The sequence below is a fragment of the Hemitrygon akajei genome, chromosome 32 (genome assembly GCF_048418815.1).
Source record: "Hemitrygon akajei chromosome 32, sHemAka1.3, whole genome shotgun sequence".
Classification (NCBI taxonomy): domain Eukaryota; kingdom Metazoa; phylum Chordata; class Chondrichthyes; order Myliobatiformes; family Dasyatidae; genus Hemitrygon; species Hemitrygon akajei.
The window spans coordinates 17,950,107-17,971,528 of record NC_133155.1 but is presented as its reverse complement, the minus strand read 5'-3'; the positions used below and the strand labels follow the sequence as shown (position 1 = coordinate 17,971,528).

At 44.0% G+C, this 21,422-nt stretch overlaps 1 protein-coding gene across 2 annotated transcripts in view; it reads right to left on the bottom strand.

The window, feature by feature from the left end:
- The window catches only part of LOC140719551 (uncharacterized), a 75,851-nt gene that overhangs the window by 30,225 nt on the left and 24,204 nt on the right, over window positions 1-21,422 (bottom strand). The window contains exons 1-2 of one of the 2 annotated variants that reach the window (XM_073034247.1): window positions 14,404-14,514; window positions 945-1,027 (exon numbers count right to left, since the gene is read on the bottom strand). In XM_073034247.1, the coding sequence (XP_072890348.1) occupies window positions 945-981 (37 nt within the window). In that variant the 5' untranslated portion in view covers window positions 982-1,027; window positions 14,404-14,514. Of the gene's footprint in view, window positions 1-944; window positions 1,028-14,403; window positions 14,515-21,422 lie in introns of those variants that run through there. The other variant, XM_073034246.1, reaches the window with a different exon arrangement.

The following is a 21,422-nucleotide window of genomic DNA, read 5'->3' as shown; positions in this document are numbered from 1 at the left end:
TTTGATAGTACACCTGATTCTGATTCTTACATTGTATATTTGTTGTACTGTGTGTTAAACTCAGGTCATGGATGAAGGCAAAGGCAGTTCCAATGAAAGGCTGCCAACCTAAAAAGTTAAATTTTGCTCTTCTCTCTCCACAGATGCTGCCTTCCATGCTGAGTACTTGTTGTTTTTATGTTTTTTCTCTGGATTAGTGAGTCAAGCACAAGTAATAGAAGTATTGCTCAGAGGGATTGTCCCCACTCTGGAGTGGGATCTAGGATGTGCATTCACCCCACGTGCCCCATCCGATTAGCTCATGTGCTAGTCAATACCTTGTCTGAATTTAGATTCGATGTAAATAAAATCTTTCAATTTACTTTAATAACATCTGGTTCATATAAAATACAGGTGAGTCCTGTGCTTAAGGTAGTTAACCAGTTCATCTGAGAACCTCAAGTATTCAATGCCATATGACAGTGTGAGGCTGTCATTGTGGGGTCACTTTGAACAAGAGAGCATAGTTCTGGAGTAAGAGAGGTCACATATTTAAGAAAGAGATGAAGGATAATTTCTTAATCTGGAAGAAGTGGCCCTCTCCACTTCAATCAAGCTCCTTCTACTTCAGCCCTGAGCATGTCCGCCCATCACTTTCCACCTCCTCACTTCAACTTCATTCTTAAACAAGAACAATTTATAACAAAGAACCCATGAACACTACCTGATTATTTTTGCTCTCTTTAGGCAACTCTTATTTTTTATATGTATTTCTAGTATTGCGATGTACTGCTGCTGCAAAACAGCAAATTTCAGTGATAATAAGCCTGATTCCTTTTCCCATAATATAATTAGTGTCATAATGTTATAGCATCCCACAAATCCATAAATACATATGACCATCATCAGAAAAACTTTTAAATGAATATTTATCAACAAAGAATACAGAAATATAAGATATATACTTATAAGATGTTGGATCTTGTTGGTTCTGATTACCATACTTCAAACCCTGAGGGAAGTCCAACGGGCAGGTCACCAAACAAATCTGAAAAAGAATTAACTGCTCTGATTAGTAAGTCAATTGAAGCTTACATACCTTTACGTACCCAAGCACTGCTGCATTGTGTAATATTTTGTATGTAAAACTTATGGCCTACCAAGCAGCAGTGATCCCTGCTCTTGGGACATAGACTTCCTACAGAAGACTCCCCAAGGCACTGAAGATATCACCAGTGTGTCTCTACAAAATACTTCAAACTCACTGTAAGGACAAGTGAACCAGTATCATTATTCACTCCCATGCTAATATCTTCATACTGATGCCTTACCTAGACTCAATCAGATCTACTGGGTAGGTCATATTATCTATATAGTGAGATCAGACTCTGTATTCCATAGGAAGAGATTACCAGTGGACAGAAGAAAAAGAATCAAGAGAAAAGCCAAACCAGAATAGGACGTACACAATGAATGGTAAGGCACTAGGGAGTGCAGTGAAGCAGAGGGACTTAGGAGTACTAGTGTATAGTTCCTAAAAAGTGGTGCCACAGCTAGACAGGGTGGTGAAAATAGCATTTAGTACACTGGCCTTTATCAGTCAAAGCACAGAGTACAGGATATGGGACATTATGTTGCAGTTGCACAAGTTGCTGGTGAAGCCATATCTGGAGCACTGTGTACGGTTTTGGTCACCTGTCATAGGAAAGAGTACTGCGAAGATTATGATGATGTTGCCAAAACTTGAGGGACTGAGTTATCGGGAAAGGTGAGCCAGACTAGGACTTTATTCCTTGGAATGTAGGAGAATGAAGGAGTGACCTTATAGAAATTCATGAGAGGCACAGACAGTAACAGTTTTCTCCCCCAGGATAGGGGAGTCCAAAATTAGGGGGCGTAGACTTAGGGTGAGAGGGGAAATATTTAAGATGGTCCTGAGGGTCAACATTTTTACACAGAGGTGATGAGTACATGGAATGAGTTGCAAGAAGAAGTGGTTGAGGCAGGTGCAATAGTATCATTTAAGAAGCAAAGGGATTGATACATTCAGGGTTGGGTCTCTAGAGGGATATGGGCCAAATACAGGAAATTGGGACTAAATGGTTTGGCACTGTGGTCAACACGGACTTGTTGTGCCAAGGTCCTATACTTGTGCTGTACTGCTCTATGACTCCATGTATGCTCAAAGCCCCCTTGAGGAAAAATGCAGTAACTCCGCTGATTCTGGCCCGGGATTATTCAAAATAAGACGGCATTTGAGAATGGAATTAGGACCAGATCAGACTCTTTGGTTTGGTTTGGTTTATTAATATTGTTATAGAAATTCACAGAAGTGGTGAGTACAGGTTTGATTTCAACTTATAAGGAAAATCTGGAGAAGTATATGGATGGGAGGGGTACAGAGGGCTATGGTCCAGGTACAGGTTGATGGCAGAATAATAGGAAAACATGGACTAGATGGGCTGAAGAGCTAGTTTCTATGCTGTAGTTTTCTATGACTCTGTGACATATGCTCATTGGCCACCTTATTTGATACACTTGCTCATTAATGCAAATATCTAATCAGCCAATCATATGACAGTAACTCAACGCATTAAAGCATGCACAAATGGTCAAGAGGTTCAGTGGTTGTTCAGACCAAACATCAGAATGGGGAAGAAATGTGACTCTGACTGCGGAATGATTGTTGGTGCCAGATGGGGAGATGGGGTGGTTTGAGTATCTCAGAAATTGCTGTGATTTTCACTCACAACAGTTTATAGAGAATGGTGCAAGAACAAAAATAAATATCCATTGAGTGGCAGTTCTGTGTACAAAAACGCCTTGTTGATGAGAGAGGTCAGAGAATGGCCAGACTGGTTCAAGTTGACAGGAAGGTGACAGTAATTTAGACAACCAATCGTTAGAATAGCGGTGTGCAGAAGAGCATCTCCGAATGCACAACACATCGAACTTTGAAGTGGATAGGCTACAGTGGCAGAAGACCAGAAACGTACACTTAAGTGTCCACTTTATTCGTTACCTAATAAAGTGCCGCAGAGTGCATATCAAGATGCAGTGAAAAGCTTATCTTGCATACTGTTCATACAGATCAATTCATTACACAGCTACAGTGAAAGTGCAGTGCCAGCAAACATCATAACAATTAGGAGTCCATCTCATCATCCTAGGGAACCATTTAATAGGGGAAGAAACTTATTCTTGCTTCTACTGCTCACACAATAACACTGAGGGCTTAAATCGAATAAAGGATTTCACACAATCTTCTTTATTTATCGAGATAAAGCACAGAGTAGGCCCTTCTGCTCAGCAATCCCCCAATTTAATGCTAACCTAATCACGGGGCAATTTACAATGACCAATTAACCTACCAACCGGTAGGTTTTTGGACTGTGAGAGGAATCCAGGACACCCAAAGGATGTAGTCACAGGGAGGACATATAAACTCTTTACAGACAGTGACAGGAATTGAACACAGGTCACTGGTTCTGCGAAGCGTTGTGCTAACCTCTACCTGGCATCACCTTTGAAGGCAAACCAAAGGAAAACTCCGAGATGGCCAATATGATCATTCCAGATCAGTGGTTCTCAACCTTTTCTATGCCCCACACCCCTAGGAAATGATTGATTAATGTTCGCACCCCCTACAAATGTAATATCACATTTGAAGATGAAGAAGTCTAATTTCTGATTATTGAACCACATACAATACTGCAGGTGAACAAATTGAACTTAAAAAAAATAAGCTTTTAACTCAGTGCATAAAATGCAAATATAAATTGAGCAATTAGATTCTAATTTATTCAGAAAAAATTGTAAACAGTAAATTGATGAGACTCCTCAACTCTGAGGTGTAACTCCCAGGTAACACTGATGAGAATCCTCAACGCTGACTCGGGCAGCGGGAGACTGGAGTGAGTTTACATCTCTCTCGACTCGGGCAGCGGGAGACTGGAGTGCGCTTGGGACAAACATTACTACCACTTCTCAAGGTACACTGGCAGCTGGCTGAGTGATGACTCGTGACTTGTCACTCAAGCACGCAAGCCACTCTTTGTCGCACCCCCTGAAATTCCATCTCGCACCCCCTGGGGGTGCGGGCACCCCAGGTTGGGAAACCCCCGTTCTAGATTTAGAAGCTGAGGACAGATTTTAAAATGCTGGAGTAGGCAGACTGGATAAGCATTCTGGAGTCAACAGAGACCAGATCCGGTCTGTCCAGTTTCACATCTAATTCAAGCACATTAAGCTGCATATAAGAAACTCCTTAGGAGGGGCGGAATATATTTGAATAGGTCTACAACCTAATTTGTGCAATAGTAAAAAAGATTTTTAAGTTAATCTTGTGCCTCCTGGTTTGTCAGAACCATGGTGAGCAAAATAACAGCAGTAGAGGAAAAGTAAGACTTAATTATTTTTTACAAAGTATGGATCTCCCTAGGCAGACCAACATTTACAGTTGGTTCCCCCAAGTGTCCCTTGAGAAGCTGGTGGATAGTCTCTTTCAAAAGCCATGGGGGAATGATATGGTACTCCCTAGTGCTACTAATAAAGAGCATTCAGAAACGTGATTCTGCACTGATGAAAGAATAATGGCGTTTTCCAAGTTAGGATGGTGTGTGACTTGAGGGTCGGGACCCTTGCGTGCCTTTATCTTTCCACTTGATAGAGATTCATTTGTTTGGACGGTTCTTATGGAAAGAACTTGCTGCGATACATATTGTAGGAAAACACACTATGATCACAGTGCACATGCAGTTGAGGGTGTCAATGTTACAGGGTAGTGGATGAAGTGCCACTGACATTTATTTGTATGTTATGCATGATGCGGTATTTGGCTCTATAGAGAGTTTCCCAACAATTCCTTGGCTTGTGTCTTTATAGATTTTGAAAAATCAGTTTCACTTGTCACAAATACATTGAAACATACAGTGGAATGCATTGTAAAAATCATTGATTTTTTTTTTTTGCAATGTGCTGGGACAGCCCGCAAATGTCACCATGCTTCCAGTGTCAACCTAGCATGTCCACATTATACCTAAACATCTGTCCTTTGGAATGTGGGAAGGAACTGGAGCGTTCGGAGGAAACGCACATAGTAATGAGGAGATCACACAAGCTTCTTATACTTGCATGCTTTCCAATTAAGCTTCTGGTAACAGAGGCCTCCAGGAGATGCATGATAGGTAACTAGGAATGGCCAAGTCTTTGAATGTCAACTGTAGATGGCCTGATTCTCTTCTGATGGAACTGGTTATTGTCAGATGCTTGTGAGGTGGAAGATGTTCCTTTCAGCTTGGCAGCGTGTGCCTCAGTATTGTCCAGGTCCTTCTAATTCTGTCCCTAGACTGCCCCATCATCACCATCAAATGCCTATTACATGGCTGGCCTTCTGGGCAGCTTTTATGCTTCTGTAATATTTTTGTTCCTGACTGGTCAGAGTTGTTAGCCTTGAGCTGAACCCCGGAACCTGGGGGACTGGTGGACCACTCTTAGTCTGGCCAAATGTCCTTTGACCTGTTTGGCATGGGTGGCCCTCCCAAGAGTCAAGGGGCAAGCCCCTGATTCCAGCCAACATAGCTCTCTGGGTCATTGAGGTTGCAAGCCTTCATACCTGGGAACAAGGTTGTGATCCCCCTCATTGTACTGCAGACATTCCCTTAGGAAGAAGGCCATTGGCTAGGCAGCTAACGATGGTTGGGACATTATCTGAGGAACTCCAAAATGTCTGGGGCCTGAGATAATTGAGCTCCTGCAGTCGTAACCATTTCCACCATGCTTTACAGCTCCAGAAACCCAGGTTCAATTCCTGCCACTGTCTGTACGAAGTTTGCATGTTCTCCACCTGACAATATAGGTTTTCTCCAGGTGCTCTGGTTTCCTCGCACAGTTCAATGACCAACCGGTTGGTAGGTAATTGATCATTATAAGTTGTTCCATGATTAGGCAAGGGTTAAATTGGAGGTCGCTGGTTGGCATGACTTGAAGGGCCAAGTGGGCCTGTTCCACACAGCATATCAATAAATAAAAAATAGTCATTTGAATCTCTCTTCGGCACTATAATCACATTACTCTCTTGGACCATCGAGGCCTTTAGCTGAGCTTCAGAATGTTTTTGTTACTTGGTATACATATAGGTGCATTTGCTTATGTGTGCATTACTCTTGAATTCTTTTCTTCTCCCTTGTATTAGTGCCTGTCTAATAATTGTTACGGGGCGACAGGATGGCGATATGTCTCTACCAAAGGAGGTGTAAGCACTCCTTCCCTTTATTAACCTGCAGGTCACCCTTGGGCAAGGTGTAGCACTTGATAGGCCCCCGATCAGAATAATGTGAAGCCATGGGACCAGTTGGTGCATGGTCGCATAAGCAATTGTGCATATCAGAAGTCCTGATTATGCGACCACTGACGCCAGGGCAGACAATCTCTCAAGATTATTGATGATGGCTGGGGCCACCCGTCTTGTAAAGACACTGCTCAGAAGAAGGTAAGGGCAAACCACTTATGTAGAAAAACTTGCCAAGAACAATCAAGGTCATGGAAAGACCACGATCACCCATATCGTTCAACATCGCACATAATGAACGAGTGACTTGTTAAAGTGAGATAGTAACAAGAGAATTATCACAATCGTGTTTATTCATTTATTGCGATACAGTGCAGAGTAGGCCCTCCCAGCTTTTCAAGCCAGGCCGCCCAGCAATCCCCCAATTTAATGCTAGCCTAATCACGGGATAATTTACAATGACCAAGACCAATTAACCTACCAAGCGGTATGTCTTTGGACTGTGGGAGGAAACTGGACCACCCAGAGAAAACCTTTTGAAAACATGTCTGGATTTCACACTGAATGTCATATGATGATATTCATATGTTGAAAGATTGGGGCAACTGGGTTTGTATACACTGGAATTTAGAAGGATGAGAGGATATCTGATTGAAACACGTAAGATTATTAATGGATTGAACACGCTAGAGGCAGGAAACATGTTCCCAATGTTGGGGGGGGGGGGGGGGGTTCCAGAAACAGAGGCCACAGTTTAAGAATAAGGAGTAGGCCATTTAGAATGGAGTTCAGGAAAAACTTCTTCACCCAGAGAGTTGTGGATCTTCGGAATGCTCTGCCTCAGAAGGCAGTGCAGGCCAATTCTCTGGATGCTTTCAAGAAAGAGTTAGATAGAGCTCTTAAAGATAGTGGGGTCAAGGGATATGGGGAGAAGGCAGGAATGGGGTACTGATTGTGGATGATCAGCCATGATCATACTGAATGGCGGCTGGCTCGAAGGGCCAAATGCCCTACTCCTGTGCCTATTGTCTATTGTCTATTGAATGGGAACAAAGATCCATTCACTCAAACACAATGGAAGCAGGTCCCCCAGTCTATTGACTCTATACTGACCTCTAGACACCCCTATACACTAATCCTGCACCGGCTCATTTTCCCTGGCATTCTACCATCTCCCACATTCTACCACTCACCTCCACTTCCAGTGACAATTCCCAGTGTCCAATTCACCTCGCAACCCGCAGATCTTTGGAATGTGGGAGAAAAATGGAGGACCCAGGGGAGAGAACATGAGAGCTACACATCAGCTGCTTTGAGGTAAACACCTTGATACCCGTCAGACAACGTGTGACAATTATTTTACCTTTACAAGCTTGTTTTGGTTAAATGTGTACGAAACACGCTGATTTAACCCACAGAGGGCTTGTAAACTATTTTCCACTTTCCAGCGGTACGACAACCTACCGCCCAACCACAACCCTTTGTTTCTATACGGTCAAAGGAAAATTGATGTCCAAATTGCAGTTTCTTTGAGATTGAGTTGAAATGCCAGCACCAAGGTTTATTGCTGAATCTATGTAATAAGGGACTGAGGCAATTACTCTGAAGCTGCCGTCAGTTATTTAACCAGAGATGGGGTGCAGACTGGAGGTGTTGAGGCAGATATGAAGATTGGGGGAGGTTAAAGAAGTGGGATCACTGAAGAGGATAGGAGAGAGGAGTTGTTGACATCTTTGCTTTGGCACATTAGCAGCTGGTTACTTCAGTAGTGAGAAGAGAAATAGCTTCTATTTACAAGGAGCATTTAGACACAATCTGTGCGCAAGCTTTTTTTTGTTGACGTAACTTTAATTGCTGCGTGAAATTTATCCTGGCAATTCCTTGCATTCCCATTCTCCAGATGGAGCTGACACTGGCCAATCAGCAGAGGGGAAACAGCAGCAAGTTTGAGTTGCCCTGCTGAGCTCGTACCAGAGCACCAACCCCAGAATCACGGGCTCTCGGCGAATCAAGAAGCTTTTCACTTTTGCTCAGGCCACCGCTTCCAAGAGGAAAAGTAAGTTCAGCACGGAGATCTGACTCAGATGCAGATTCATTTATTTATCACATGAACATCAAAACATGCAGTCTATGTTAACAATGAATGCAATCTCAGGTCCTGGCCCGAAACGTCAACTCTTTATTCCTCGCCGTAGACGCCTCCTGATCTGCCGAGTCCCTTCAGCATCTTGTGTGCGTTGCAACCTCAGGATGTGCTAGAGTCAGCCTGCAAATGTCGCCACGTATCCCAGCACTGACATACAGTAGCACGCCCACAATGCTCAGCGGGACAACACAGAACACGACAAGCAACAAAACCACAACAGCAAAACAAGCCTGTTTCATTCCTCACACTCACCCACAGACACGGACAGTCCTCCAACCCCAGGACAGGTCTCCAGTCTCTAGCCTCCGACCTTCCGTCTTCAGTGTTGATCCTCGGACTAGACAGTGATGGGATCCCAAACTCCAGAGTCACCCATTCACCGGCCCTCATGCCTCCTGCTCACACGGGACATCTCATCCTGAAACCCATTGACCCAGGTCAGTCTGACGTCGACGGATGTCCTTCATTGTCTGTCCACGTTGCTGGCCTTCGAGCGTGAAGACCTGGACTCTGGATGTTCTCCATCCCATGTCCATTTTGCTAGCCTTTGAGTCAGAGAGAAGACCCAGACTCCAGGAGCCCTTCGTCACATGTCCACGTCTTCGAAAGCAGAGGCCAAGAATCCAGCCTGACCTTTGACTCCTTACGTCCCTGTCCCTTTACCCTAACTCCGCTCTCTGTTCCCAAAACCATCTCTACAAACTAAAACCAAACACAACTGACATCAGCGGGGACTGTAGTTCAGCGCCATTTTAACCAGAAGCGCTTTCTTTATCAATCAGAGATTGTGAGCATTTATTTTGTCCACGTCACTCGCAGCCATGTACCACTCATCTCCACACTTCACAACCGACTCCCATTGACAGCAGCTAAACCAGAACGGGCAGTACACTGGAGCACATGAGCTGCAGCTCCTTCCCTCCCCCCCTATCATTTAATATGTAGGGTGACCTTGTTCCACAACGGGGGCATCTAAAACCAGACTGCGTAGGTTTACAGTGAGGAATGAACGGGAATCTGAGGAAAAAATTTCACCCAGAGGGTGGTGGTGACCAGCATTACACATGGGAGGGTGGTGAAGCAGGTACACTCAAACATTTTAAAAGTATCTGGATGAACTAAGGCAGCAGACCTAAAACTATTAAAGGAGGTTAACATAAATGGGAACCATGGTAACCATGATTCAGTGGCTGGAGGAAAGAGGAGGGACAGAAACCTTAAGCCTTTAATATTGGCAAACACCGCACCAAGAGACCTCTATCACTGCGCAGCTAGATACTCCACTCCCTCTGCAATTTTTGCTCATTTCTTACTCAATTGCTGTTAAAACATTGTTTACATTTACATCATTTATTATTATATTGTAATTTGCCCTTTACTGTGGCTATTGTCTTGTTTATTAATTATAATACTGTCTTGCAATGTCTTGTGCATCTTATGTAGTCCTGTGTAGGTCTGAAGTCTAATGTGCTGTTTCACGTAGTCTAGTGTAGTTTTGTGTTGTTTCACGTAGTCTAGTGTAGTTTTGTGTTGTTTCGGGTAGTCTAGTGTAGTTTTGTGTTGTTTCACGTAGTCCTGTGTAGTTTTGTGTTGTTTCGGGTAGTCTAGTGTAGTTTTGTGTTGTTTCGGGTAGTCTAGTATAGTTTTGTGTTGTTTCATGTAGTCTAGTGTAGTTTTGTGTTGTTTCACGTAGTCTAGTGTAGTTTTGTATTGTTTCAGGTAGTCTAGTGTAGTTTTACGTTGTTTCAGGTAGTCTAGAGTAGTTTTGTGTTGTTTCAGGTAGTCTAGTGTAGTTTTGTGTCGTTCCAGGTAGTCTAATGTAGTTTTGTGTTGTTTCACTTAGTCTAGTGTAGTTTTGTGTTGTTTCACTCAAAGGATAGATTACAACATGCTTCTCATTTCAGTGCCATTACCCTCGGTTTTCCCCAAGGCACCATCCTTCCACTCAAATCATGTTTCACATGCTCTTTTCTGAATGATCCATCTTTATTGTAGAACTGGGCGGCACGGTGACATAGTGGTTGGCCCAGTGCTTTACAGTGCGGGTGAGCTAGGTTCAATTCCCATCGCTGCCTGCGGGGAGTTTGTGTATCCTCCCTGTGATTGCATGGTTTCCTCCGGGTGCTCCGGTTTCCTCCCACAGCCCAAAGGTGTACCAGTTGGTAGGTTCCTCGGTCATTGTAAATTGTCCTGTGTTTAGGCTAGGGTTAAAGCTGGGGTTGGCTGGGTGGTGTGGCTCGAAGGGACGGAGGGGTCTATTCTGCGCTGTACCTCAATAAATAGATAATAAACCATGAATGAAAACACAGTGTCCAGTTGTGTATCTGAAAAGCCAGACTCACTGTGTCTCTCCTGATCCACCCACTAAATCTGAAATGTCAGAGGTAAACACTGGCCAATTAAACCGAGCCCCCCCCCCCCCCCCAGTTCCCATAGCTTTGGGATGGGGGAGGAAACTCGAGAACCCGGAGGAAATCCATGTGTTCACAGGGAATATGTCCAAACTCCACACAGGCAGCACCAAGAGATGTGATTGAACCTGGAAGTCTACAAGTTGTCCTTTATTCCATCCCAGTAGCTTCTTCCTGAATTTCTACAACCAAAATGCTCAGAAATATACAAAGTATTTTGGAGCAGCTATATACTGAGAGCGTACATCTTGCCAGAACCCTCAGAGAGTAAGGATATTGTCTGTGATAATGTCTTTATCCAGTTGGCAGGACGTCCAACATCCAATCTTACTTAAGCAGAAACTTCATCCAAATAAACACTGGGAAAAGCAGTCTCTGTTATACACTCTGGTCCCTGGGCATTGTGGGTGTCAATATGAAACTCTGACTCTCTGCAATCTTATTTAATATTAAGATGAACAACCAGGACAACCAACACACCCGAGGATGTGCAAGTGTCATCACACATCCCGGCACCAACGTAGCACGCCTACCATGCTCGGCAGAACAACTCAAGACACAACTACGGCCAAACAGGCACCATTTCTCCCTCCCAATGGACATACACAGTCCTCTAAGCCCTAGACAGGCCATCTGCAGTCTCCAGCCCCCAGCGGACTCGTGGATCATCACACATTGGGCCTCTGGAGTGTGCTGACCTTTTGCATCACAACCTGGTACTCCAGCTGCAGTGCTGCCGACAAAAAAGCCTTGCAGAGGGTGGTTAGGGGAACAGAGAAGGTTATTGGGGTCTCCCTACCTTCTGTCCAAGACCTCTTTCAGAGTCGATGCCTCCAGAAGACACGGTACATCATTAAAGACCCCTCACACCCTCTCCATGAACTGTTTGTTCTTCTGCCATCAGGTAAACATTACAAGAGCATCAAAACTAAAACCACAAGGCTATTAAACAGCTTCCTCCCACAGGCAGTCAGACTGCTAAATAGCTGCTCTACCTGACTCTGCTTTGGACACTTTTAACTTGCACTGGACACTTAGAACTTGTTTTTAACTGACATGTGGCTGTTGTGCTTTACTATTTATTGTTATGTTTATGACTTAGTGTTGCATTTGTTATGCTATGATTGCACTGCTCCTGGGAAACGCTGTCTCATTCTGCCCTGCAGAGCTGATGTACGGTTAGAATGACAATAAAGTTTTTGAATCTTGAATCGCAGAGATTCGCAAATGGCAACTCAGCGCCATCTTGGTCCGCCAGCCTCCTCACGTTTCTCCTCAGGGGGCTGCATTCAGGACATTCTGGATAGATCTACACCCTCCTTCTCTTCCCGCACAAACTTGTCCCCCAATGTGCCCCTCTTTATTCTCCCACTTCTGCTGCACCACTAAGGGAATGCACACTAATATACTTCAAGTTTAAGTGGAAGGTTTAAAGTGAATGTCTTCTGCCCCTGCCACACACTCCCCTGAAAATGTCGGCAACATTCGAGCACTTTCCAAAGTACTAAACACTTGGAGAATTGTGCCAACACCAAGTCAAATTTAACCGGCAATTAACCTACAAGTACCGGAGATGTTGATGAGGCCTTGAGAAGAATCCATCTGGCTGATGCACACCTCTAGGAAGTAAGAGGATGTACCGTGCCTATAGGAGGTATTCACCCCCAACCTTGGAAGTTTTCATGTTTTATTGTTTTACAACATTGAACCACAGTGGATTTAATTGTGTTGAGCACTAATCTGGCACGACTAATTGCACAGGAGTATTGACCATTCTGCTCCCTTCCGTAGAATCAAAGACATCTTTATGGAGCCATGCCTCAGAAAGGCGGCGTCCATCATTAAGGACCCCCATCACCCAGGACATGTCCTGTTCTCATTGTTACCATCAGGAAGGAGATACAGGAGCCTGGAGGCACACACTCAGTAATTCAGGAACAGCTTCTCCCCCTCTGCCGTCTGATTTCTCAATGGATATTGAACCCATGAACACTACCTCACTAATTTTTTTTAAATTTTCTGTTTTTGCACTACTTATTTTAATTTAACTATTTAATATACATATATATATATATATACTTACAGTAATTCAGTTTTTCTTCTATATTTATCATGTACTGCATTGTTCTGCTGCGGAAAAGATTAATGGCAAACGACGGTGATAATAAAACTCATTCTGATTCTGACTTCGAATTCTGATGGCTGCTAGCTGCACAGTTTAACCCCTCACTTATACACTATGATTATGCCACAGGGTGTGTGTGAGCGTGAGCGTACGGGCTCAAAAGTGGGAACAGTTCGGTTATTGAGCCAAAGTTTGTAACTAGAACCTACAGCTACTATCTTCCTCCATTCATACAGCACAGGAACTGGTAATGAAACCTTCCAACTAAAATCTCATTTTCCTGTTCTTATATTCCCATATTTTTATATTTCCTATATAGAGTGGCAGGGTGGAGATACATTTCTACCAAAGGAGGTGCAATGAATGTCTTCTGTCTGCCAGCCTGCAGGTTACTGTTGGGCAAGATGTAGCACCTGATAGTCCCCCAATCAGGGTCACGTGAAGTCACGGGAGCAGGTGTTAGCTAATGAGTATCAGTAATGAGTAATGAGTATGAGTAGCTAGTGCATATCACGAGTCCTGGTTATGCGACCACTGACACCAGGCAGACAATCTCTGAAGAGTATTGATCATGGCTGGGGAATCACCCGTCTTGTAAAGACACTGCCCAGAAAAAGGCAAGGGCAAACCAGTTCTGCAGAAAAATTTGCCAAGAACAATCATGGTCATGGAAAGGCCTATGTCATTCAACATGACACACACAATGAAGGAACAATATTCCCATCAACTTCCCACATGTTCGGACAGTCCCCTACACACGAGGGATGACCTACAGCTGGCCAAATTAACCTACCAGCTTATGCTTCTTTTTGGGATGTGGGAAGAAATTGGACACGGTGAGGAAACCTACTTGGTCACGGGGAGAACGTGTAAACTTCACATGGGCAACAAGACGGTGGCGTGGTGGTCAGCACAACACTTTACAGCACTGGTGACCAGGGTTCAATTCCCGCTGCTGCCTGTAAAGTGTTTGTGCGTTCTCCCTGTGATCGCATGGGTTTTCTCCAGGTGCTCCAGCCCACGGTCTAAAGACATACTGGTTGGTAGGTTAATTGGGCATTGTAAATCATCCCGTGCTTAGATTAGGATTAAATCGGGGGGATCACCGGGCGGTGTAGCTTGGAAGGCCAGAAGGGGCAACTCTGTGCCATATCTCAATAAATAAATAATAAGACAGGATTGAACCCGTCTCTCTTGTGCAAATGAGGCTCAGAGCGGCCCTATCCCAAGCCATTATTTATTGAACACCCTGCTGAAGCACAATTCCCCATCATTTTGGGAATCCTGTGATGTTTTCAAAAGGATCGCAGGCTGAAGGAGGAAGGTTCCTAACAGCTTTTATCACAGACATTGGCTACAAGAGCACGCTCTCACAAAGGGTAACACGGAGACCAGGAGATTGCTTACACTGTGACTGGAATCCATTTCAACAGAGAGAGTAGAACTCACTTACTGATAGAGCAGCTCTGCGACTTGGAAACTGGAACTCAATTACCAGACAGTGATCCTGACAGAGAGAGAGACATGATGCTCACCAGCGACTGCTCCAGTCACAGAGGCTACGTTGTGTGCCCCGCTGAAATAGTTTAGCATTCTGAGAAATTAGAGCTTATTCAGAGAGACCTGCACCAATACAAAAGTGCTTGTTTCTTGCACGGAGACTAATGATTATAAGTGGCTGGTACTCACAACGAGACTGGTACTTACTTATACGGGGACTGGTACTCACTTGTACGGAGACTAGCACTCAATTAAAACAAGGAGTCTGATTTTTGGGTTTGATTTATTGATTTAAGAAGATGTACTGACCTGTCCATTGCAAAATAAAAATAGAAATATCACTTTAAATGGCTATGCAAATTTTGCAAGCACAGTAGAATAAAAGTAAGCTTCCTAAAGATTGATAGTTAAATATATGTGCAGCTCATTAGACCACAAGACCATAGAAGCAGAATTAGGCCATTCAGCCCATCGAATCTGCTATGGCATTCCATCATGTTTGATCTATTATCCCTCTCAACCCCATTCTCTTGCAAAACTCCCCATAACGTATGACATCCTTACTAATCAAGAAACTATCAACCTCTGCTTTAAATACACCCAATGACCTGGCCTCCACAGCCATCTGCGGCAAGGAATCCCTCCGATTCATCACCCTCTGGCTGAAGAAATTCCTCCTCATCACTGTTCTAAAGAGAGGTCCTTGTATTCTGAGGTTGTGCCTGCTGGTCCTAGACAAACTCACTGTAGGAAGCATCCTCTCCACATCTAACCTATCCAAGCCTTTCAATATTCATTATGTTTCAATGCGATCCCCCCTCATTCGTCTGAATTCCAGTGAGTTTATTATACTTAATTTACTTATTTATTGATGTGCTACTCGCATGTTCTCCCATAGCCCGTAAAATGCGTAAACTAGTTAATTCATTTGGTGTCTCCAGCTCATCTTCCATTCAAATACGGAATCCCCCATCACCGTGTCTCGTTATTGACTGTCTTTCATTTCGGAGCTTTCACAATGTCCATTACGGATTTCCAGACTAGTTCCCACCTTGGTTTTCTAGATTATCCTTGGTTAAAATTGTACAAGACATTGGTGAGGACAAATTTGGAGTATTGAATTATAGGAAAGATGTCAACAAAATAGAGAGAGTACAGAGGAGATTTACTAGGATGTTACCCGAGTTTCAGCACCTAAGTTACAGGGAAAGGTTGAACAAGTTGGGTCTTTATTCTTTGGAGCGTAGAAGGTTGAGGGGGGTCTTGATAGAGGTAATTAAAATTATGAGGGGGATAGATAAGGGTTGACATGGGTAGGCTTTTTCTATTGAGAGTAGGGGAGATTCAAACAAGAGGACATGAGTTGAGAGTTAAGGGGCAAAAATTTAGGGGTAACATGAGGGGGAATTTCTTTACTCAGAGAGTGGTAGCTGTGTGGAATGAGCTTCCAGTAGAAGTGGTAGAGGCAGGTTCGATTTTGTCATTTAAAAAAAAATTGGACAGGTATATGGACAGGAAAGGAATGGAGGGTTATGGGCTGAGTGCAGGTCGGTGGGACTAGGTGAGAGTAAGTGTTCGGCACAGACTAGAAGGGCCGAGATGGCCTGGTTCCGTGCTGTAATTGTTATATGGTTATATGGTCACCTGCCAACTGCAAGCTAGAAAGCAATTGGCTTTAAACTTGGAGCCCCACACTCCGTTGGTAACAGTGCACAACTAGTAGCTGTCAGCAAGCATTTTTAAATTTGTCATTACTATGCAGTCGTAAAAATGATAATGGCAATGTAAAACATTATGGTACACAATTTAAAGCACAAACATATCCAATTAGAGCTGTATTCGGTATACATACTCTGATAATAGATATACTTTAAATCTTTTTGGAATTGTAGTACATGAGACCATATTTTTTTATTTGATAACTATAAGCTTTGATCTGTGTGTTGGGTTAGGGTCTCGTTGCTAAGTTATGCCTTTTGGGCTCAGATGATCTGTTACTGTGCCATATGCCCCTATGACTATTACATTGCAGAAGCTGTGTGCTTGCATAGTTATAGTATGCAGTGTATCATTTATAGTACAAAATTTTGAAGCTAATAAGTCCCTTTCTAGAAAACCTCATCTCAACATCAATGGTCTGACGACGGCTCAGCCCTACCAACAAAGCCTTCTCTACACCGGAAACACGAGCAGGCCGGTGTGGGCACCACCCAGTGGCCAAATGCAGGAGGTGCAATAATCGGCAACATTCTCTCTTCAGAACCTCAGCACACCCCAGGGTCCTGCTCAACCACTGAAGAATTTCTAGAGGGCGCTCACCATTGCAATGTAGACAAGGGCAAGTGGCAATTTTAGCTATAGAAAAGCCCCACAATGAGCAGGAAAGTAAGTGAGCAAGTATTCTACTTTATTCACACCTGTGGGAGATGGGGAATCTTCCGCCCTTTAAAAACAAACATGTTTGCTTACATCCTACAGCCAGATTCAGAGTTATTATTATTAGCAAATGAAGTGAAATTTGTTGTTTGGCTAATTTGTCGTGCAAAGATTTAAAAATGTATAAATCATAAAAACAACTCAGTAGAGCTAAAAAAAAAAAAGAACGGCTGTTCGTGACATCGTGGACTGTTCAAAGATCTGGTGGCAGAGGGGAGAAAAGCTGTTCTGAAGACGTTGAGTGTGGGTCTGCTCCGTGATGGCTGTAATGAGAAGATGCTGAGGGTCTTAATGATGGATGCAGCCTTCATGTCCTTGATAGTGGTGAGGGTGGTGCCCGTGATGGAGCTGACTGCGTCTACAACGCTCTGCAGCATCTTGCGGTCCTGTGCGCTGGAGGTTCCGTACAGATTATGAAGCAGCCAGTCAGAATGCTTTCCACTGCAGATCAATAGAAATCTGTCAGGATTTCACCCTTTCCACTGCTGACCCCTCAGTGAGGCCTGGCGGGTGCTCTCCTCATCTCACCGTTCTGAAGTATACAACCAGCCCCTTGGTCTCACTGACACTGGAGTGCAAGGCTGCGATACCACTCAACCACCCGATCTATCTCACTCCTGCCAAGCCTACTTATGGCCATTTATGATTCTACCCATGACAGTCGAGTCATCGGCACAACTGTTGCGCTGGGAACATGGCCACAGCCCAGCAGGGGGAGCCAGAGAGAAGGTAGCATTGGAACTGCTTGGCACTTGTAAATTTAAAGTGTCCAGGGTGGATACATGTAAATTTTCCCCAGTAAAAATGGAAATAATGCAATTACTTGGGGAAATTCTTGTGAATTTTAGAAAAGCTGGTGCCAGTTATGAAGCTGATATGCAATTCAAAGTCTGGGTGGAGACGGCATGTGCACCATTACTCTGTTCCATAAAATGGATGCCACGATAGCATAGCAGTTAGCATGATGTTATTATAGCTCAGGGCGTTCTGCAAGGAGTTTCTATACATCCTCCCCGTTAATATGTGGGCTTTCTCTGAGTCCTCCTGTTTTCTCCCACAGTCCAAAGACGTACTGGGTACGTTAATTAGTCATTGTAAATTGTCCCATGATTAGGTTAGGGTTAATCGGGGTTGTGGGGTTGCTGGGGCAGCGTGTCTCAAAGGGCTGGCAGGGCCTAATTCATGCTGTATCGCTAAATAAATAAATATCATCATCTGCGGAAAGGGTGGGTCGTGGCGAGGACAAACGTATTAAGTCTCCTGCATCTCACCGATGCTCCACCTGTCCAGTCCCTTTTTAACCTTGAGGCTCCATCGGGACAATCAATGCGTTTCTGAACCTGTTCCGAGCTCAGCAGACTGATTTTCCCCAGAAGTACTTACACATGAGTAAATTTCCAAGTGCCCTATCCTAAATGGAGAAACACATGTGGAAATCAAAACGTTTAAAGCAAATTTATTATCAAAGGACATAAATGCCACCATGAACAACCCTGAGATTCATTTTCTTGTGGACATACTCAATAAATCCAATAACCGTAATCAAATCAATGAAAGACCACACCAGCTGGGTGCACAACCGGTGTACAAAAGACATCAAACTGTGTAAGTACAAAGTAATAATAATAACAATAAATAAATAAACAATAAATATTGAGAACGTGGGATGAAGAGTCCTCGAAAGTGAGTCCATAGGTTGTGGGAACATTTCAGTGATTGGGGCAAGTGGAGTTATCCTCTTCGATTCAAGAGCCTGATGGTTGAGGGGTAGTAACTGTTCCTGAACCTGGTGGTGTGAGTCCTGAGGGTCCTGAACCTTCTTCCTGATGGCAGCAGCAAGAAGAGAGCATGTCCTGGGAGGTGGTGGTCCCTGGTGATGAATGTCGTTGTCCTGAGACAATGCTCTCTGTATACGCGTTCAATGGTGGGGAGGTCTTTACCCTTATCCACCACTTTGTATAGAATTTTCCATTCAAGGGCACTGGTGTTTCCATGCTAAGCTGTGATGCAGCCAGGCAAAGTACTCTCCAGCACACACCTATAGACGTTTTTCCAAGTTTTAGATGCCATGCCTGCTATCTCCTAAGGAAGTAAAGGTGCTGCCGAGCTTTCTTAGTAATTGCACATGCGTGCTAGACCCAGGGCAGGTCCTCTGAAATGATCACACCGAGGAATTTAAAGTTGCTGACCCTCTCCACTTCTGGACCCCTGATGAGGACTGGCTCATGGACTTTGGTTTCCTCCTCAGAAGAGACACACTCTCAGTGGGTGCAGGAGTGGAACTCAGTGTGGTCTTCTGCTGCTGTAGGCCATCCATTCAAGGTTCAACATGTTGAGTGTTCACGTTGTGCTCTTCTGCACACCACTGTTGTGACGTGTGGTTACTTGAGTTACTGTCGCCTTCCCGTCAGGTTGAACCAACCAGGCCACTCTCCTCTGACGCCTCTTATTAAGAAGGTCATTCCCACCCACAGAACTGTCGCTCACTGAATTTTCTTCTTGTTTCTCATACCATTCTTTGTAAACTCTAGAGACTGTTGTAAGTGAAAATCCCAGGAGATCAGCAATTTCTGAGATACTCAAACCACCCCATCTGGAACTAACAATCATTTCACGGTCAAAGTCACTTAGATCACATTTCTTCCCCATTCTGATGTTTGGTCTGAAAACAACTGAACCTCTTGACCATGTCGGCATGCTTTCGTGCATTGAGTTGCTGCCACATGATTGGCTGATTAGATATTTGCTTTTAAGGGCAGGTGTACCTGATAAATAGCCACTGAGTGTATATTGCCAAACTATTAGGTGTACCGATGCTGCAAGTTGAGGGGATGCTTGATTAGGTGGTAGTTTGAGAGGTGAAACATTCATTCTGCCTTTTTATGCTAATCTTCTATACCTTTGCAACAGATGGTTCTCAGCACCACCTCAGCGTTTCATTCTTCATTCAGTCATGGGATGTCAGTTCTCATGAGCGAGTAGGGATGTTTCACTTCTTCAAAGAAATTATCTTTTTGTCTGTCCAACTGGTAACCCCTTGCGGAGTTGGAACTCAGAGTAGAGGGGCTGATTCAGGACACAGTGCTGGGGAAGTTCATCTGGGTGAGGACACTTAACGTTAATTTACTTGGTCTGTGAATCTGGATGTTAATGCAAATCAGCAATATCTGCATCGGGCTGCTATTTATTGACTACAGCATGATGTTCATCACCATCATTCCCTCTGTACTAACCAACAAGCTTCAAAATCTGGGCTCTGTACTGTACCTCTCTCTACAACTGGATCCCTCATTTCATCAGTGTTGATCAGTACTGGCATCTCCTCCTCACTGATGATCAACTCTGGCACACCTCAAGGATGCATGGTTAGCCCACCACTCACTCTCTCTATACTCATGACTGCATGGCTAGGCACAGTTCAAATACCATTTCTAAATTCACCAGTGACATAATGGTTGTAGCCAGAATCCCAGACGGTGATGAGGAAGAGTATAGCAACGAGATAGTTCAGCTTGTTGAGTGGTGTCACAACCTTGCACTCAATGTCAACAAGACCAAGGAATTGACTGTGGATTTCAGGAAGGAGAAATTGGGAGAACACACTCCAATCCTCATTGACAGGTCAGTGGAGGAAAGGGTGAGCAGCTTCAAGTTCCTGGGTGTCAACATCTAAGAGGATCTGTCCTGGCCCAATACAATCATGACCAAGGCATGGCAGTGGCTAATGTTCAGTAGGAGTTTAAGGAGATTAGATATGTCAAAGAGACTCTAGCAGTTATCTACAGATGTACCATAGAACGCTTTCTAACTGGCTACATCATTATCTGGTATGAAAGCTCCAATGGAAAAAAAATGGCCATGGAGGGTTATAGATTTATCTGGGAGGACAGGGATGATCACTGTCCAGTAGATTATATTGTTTGAGATATTAATCTTCACTTGATAGAAGTTGCACTGAAGACAATGGTGAATTCCTTCATCAATCTGCCTATGTTGAGACACGATTCCTGGGAAACTGGAAGTGGTCCATGTTTCCACAGCCTCATCGTGAATATTTATTATTGGGGATGGCTGATGAGAATTCTTAGTTTGAGCTAAATGAAAGGTCCATTCTCTCACATCGAGGAGCTCTAGTGAGGAGAATGTGACCCTTTGCACATTTGGACAAGCTAAAATAAGCCTTGCCCACCATGGAGAAGTATCCAGTTGACAAAATAGTCAAGAGTCACCCTGACTTGAGTCATCTTGATTGTTTTATCTTCACTCTCCAAGCTCAGTAAGAGTATGGCCCGACTTGTCCCATTATGGGTAAGGTTTCACTGACAAGAATCTTCTCCTTGACATGACTTATGGTAGTTTTGGGTGATTCTAGAGACAGGAGCAGGCTGGAGGGTTGGGGGAAAGACAGGGGGTTTGCTAACATCTAACTGAAACTTAATGAATGTCTAGGGTCTCAGCAATAACCTCCACCAACAGATGAGACACAAGAGACTGCAGATGCTGGAATCTGGAGCAACAAGCATTCTGCTGGAGGGT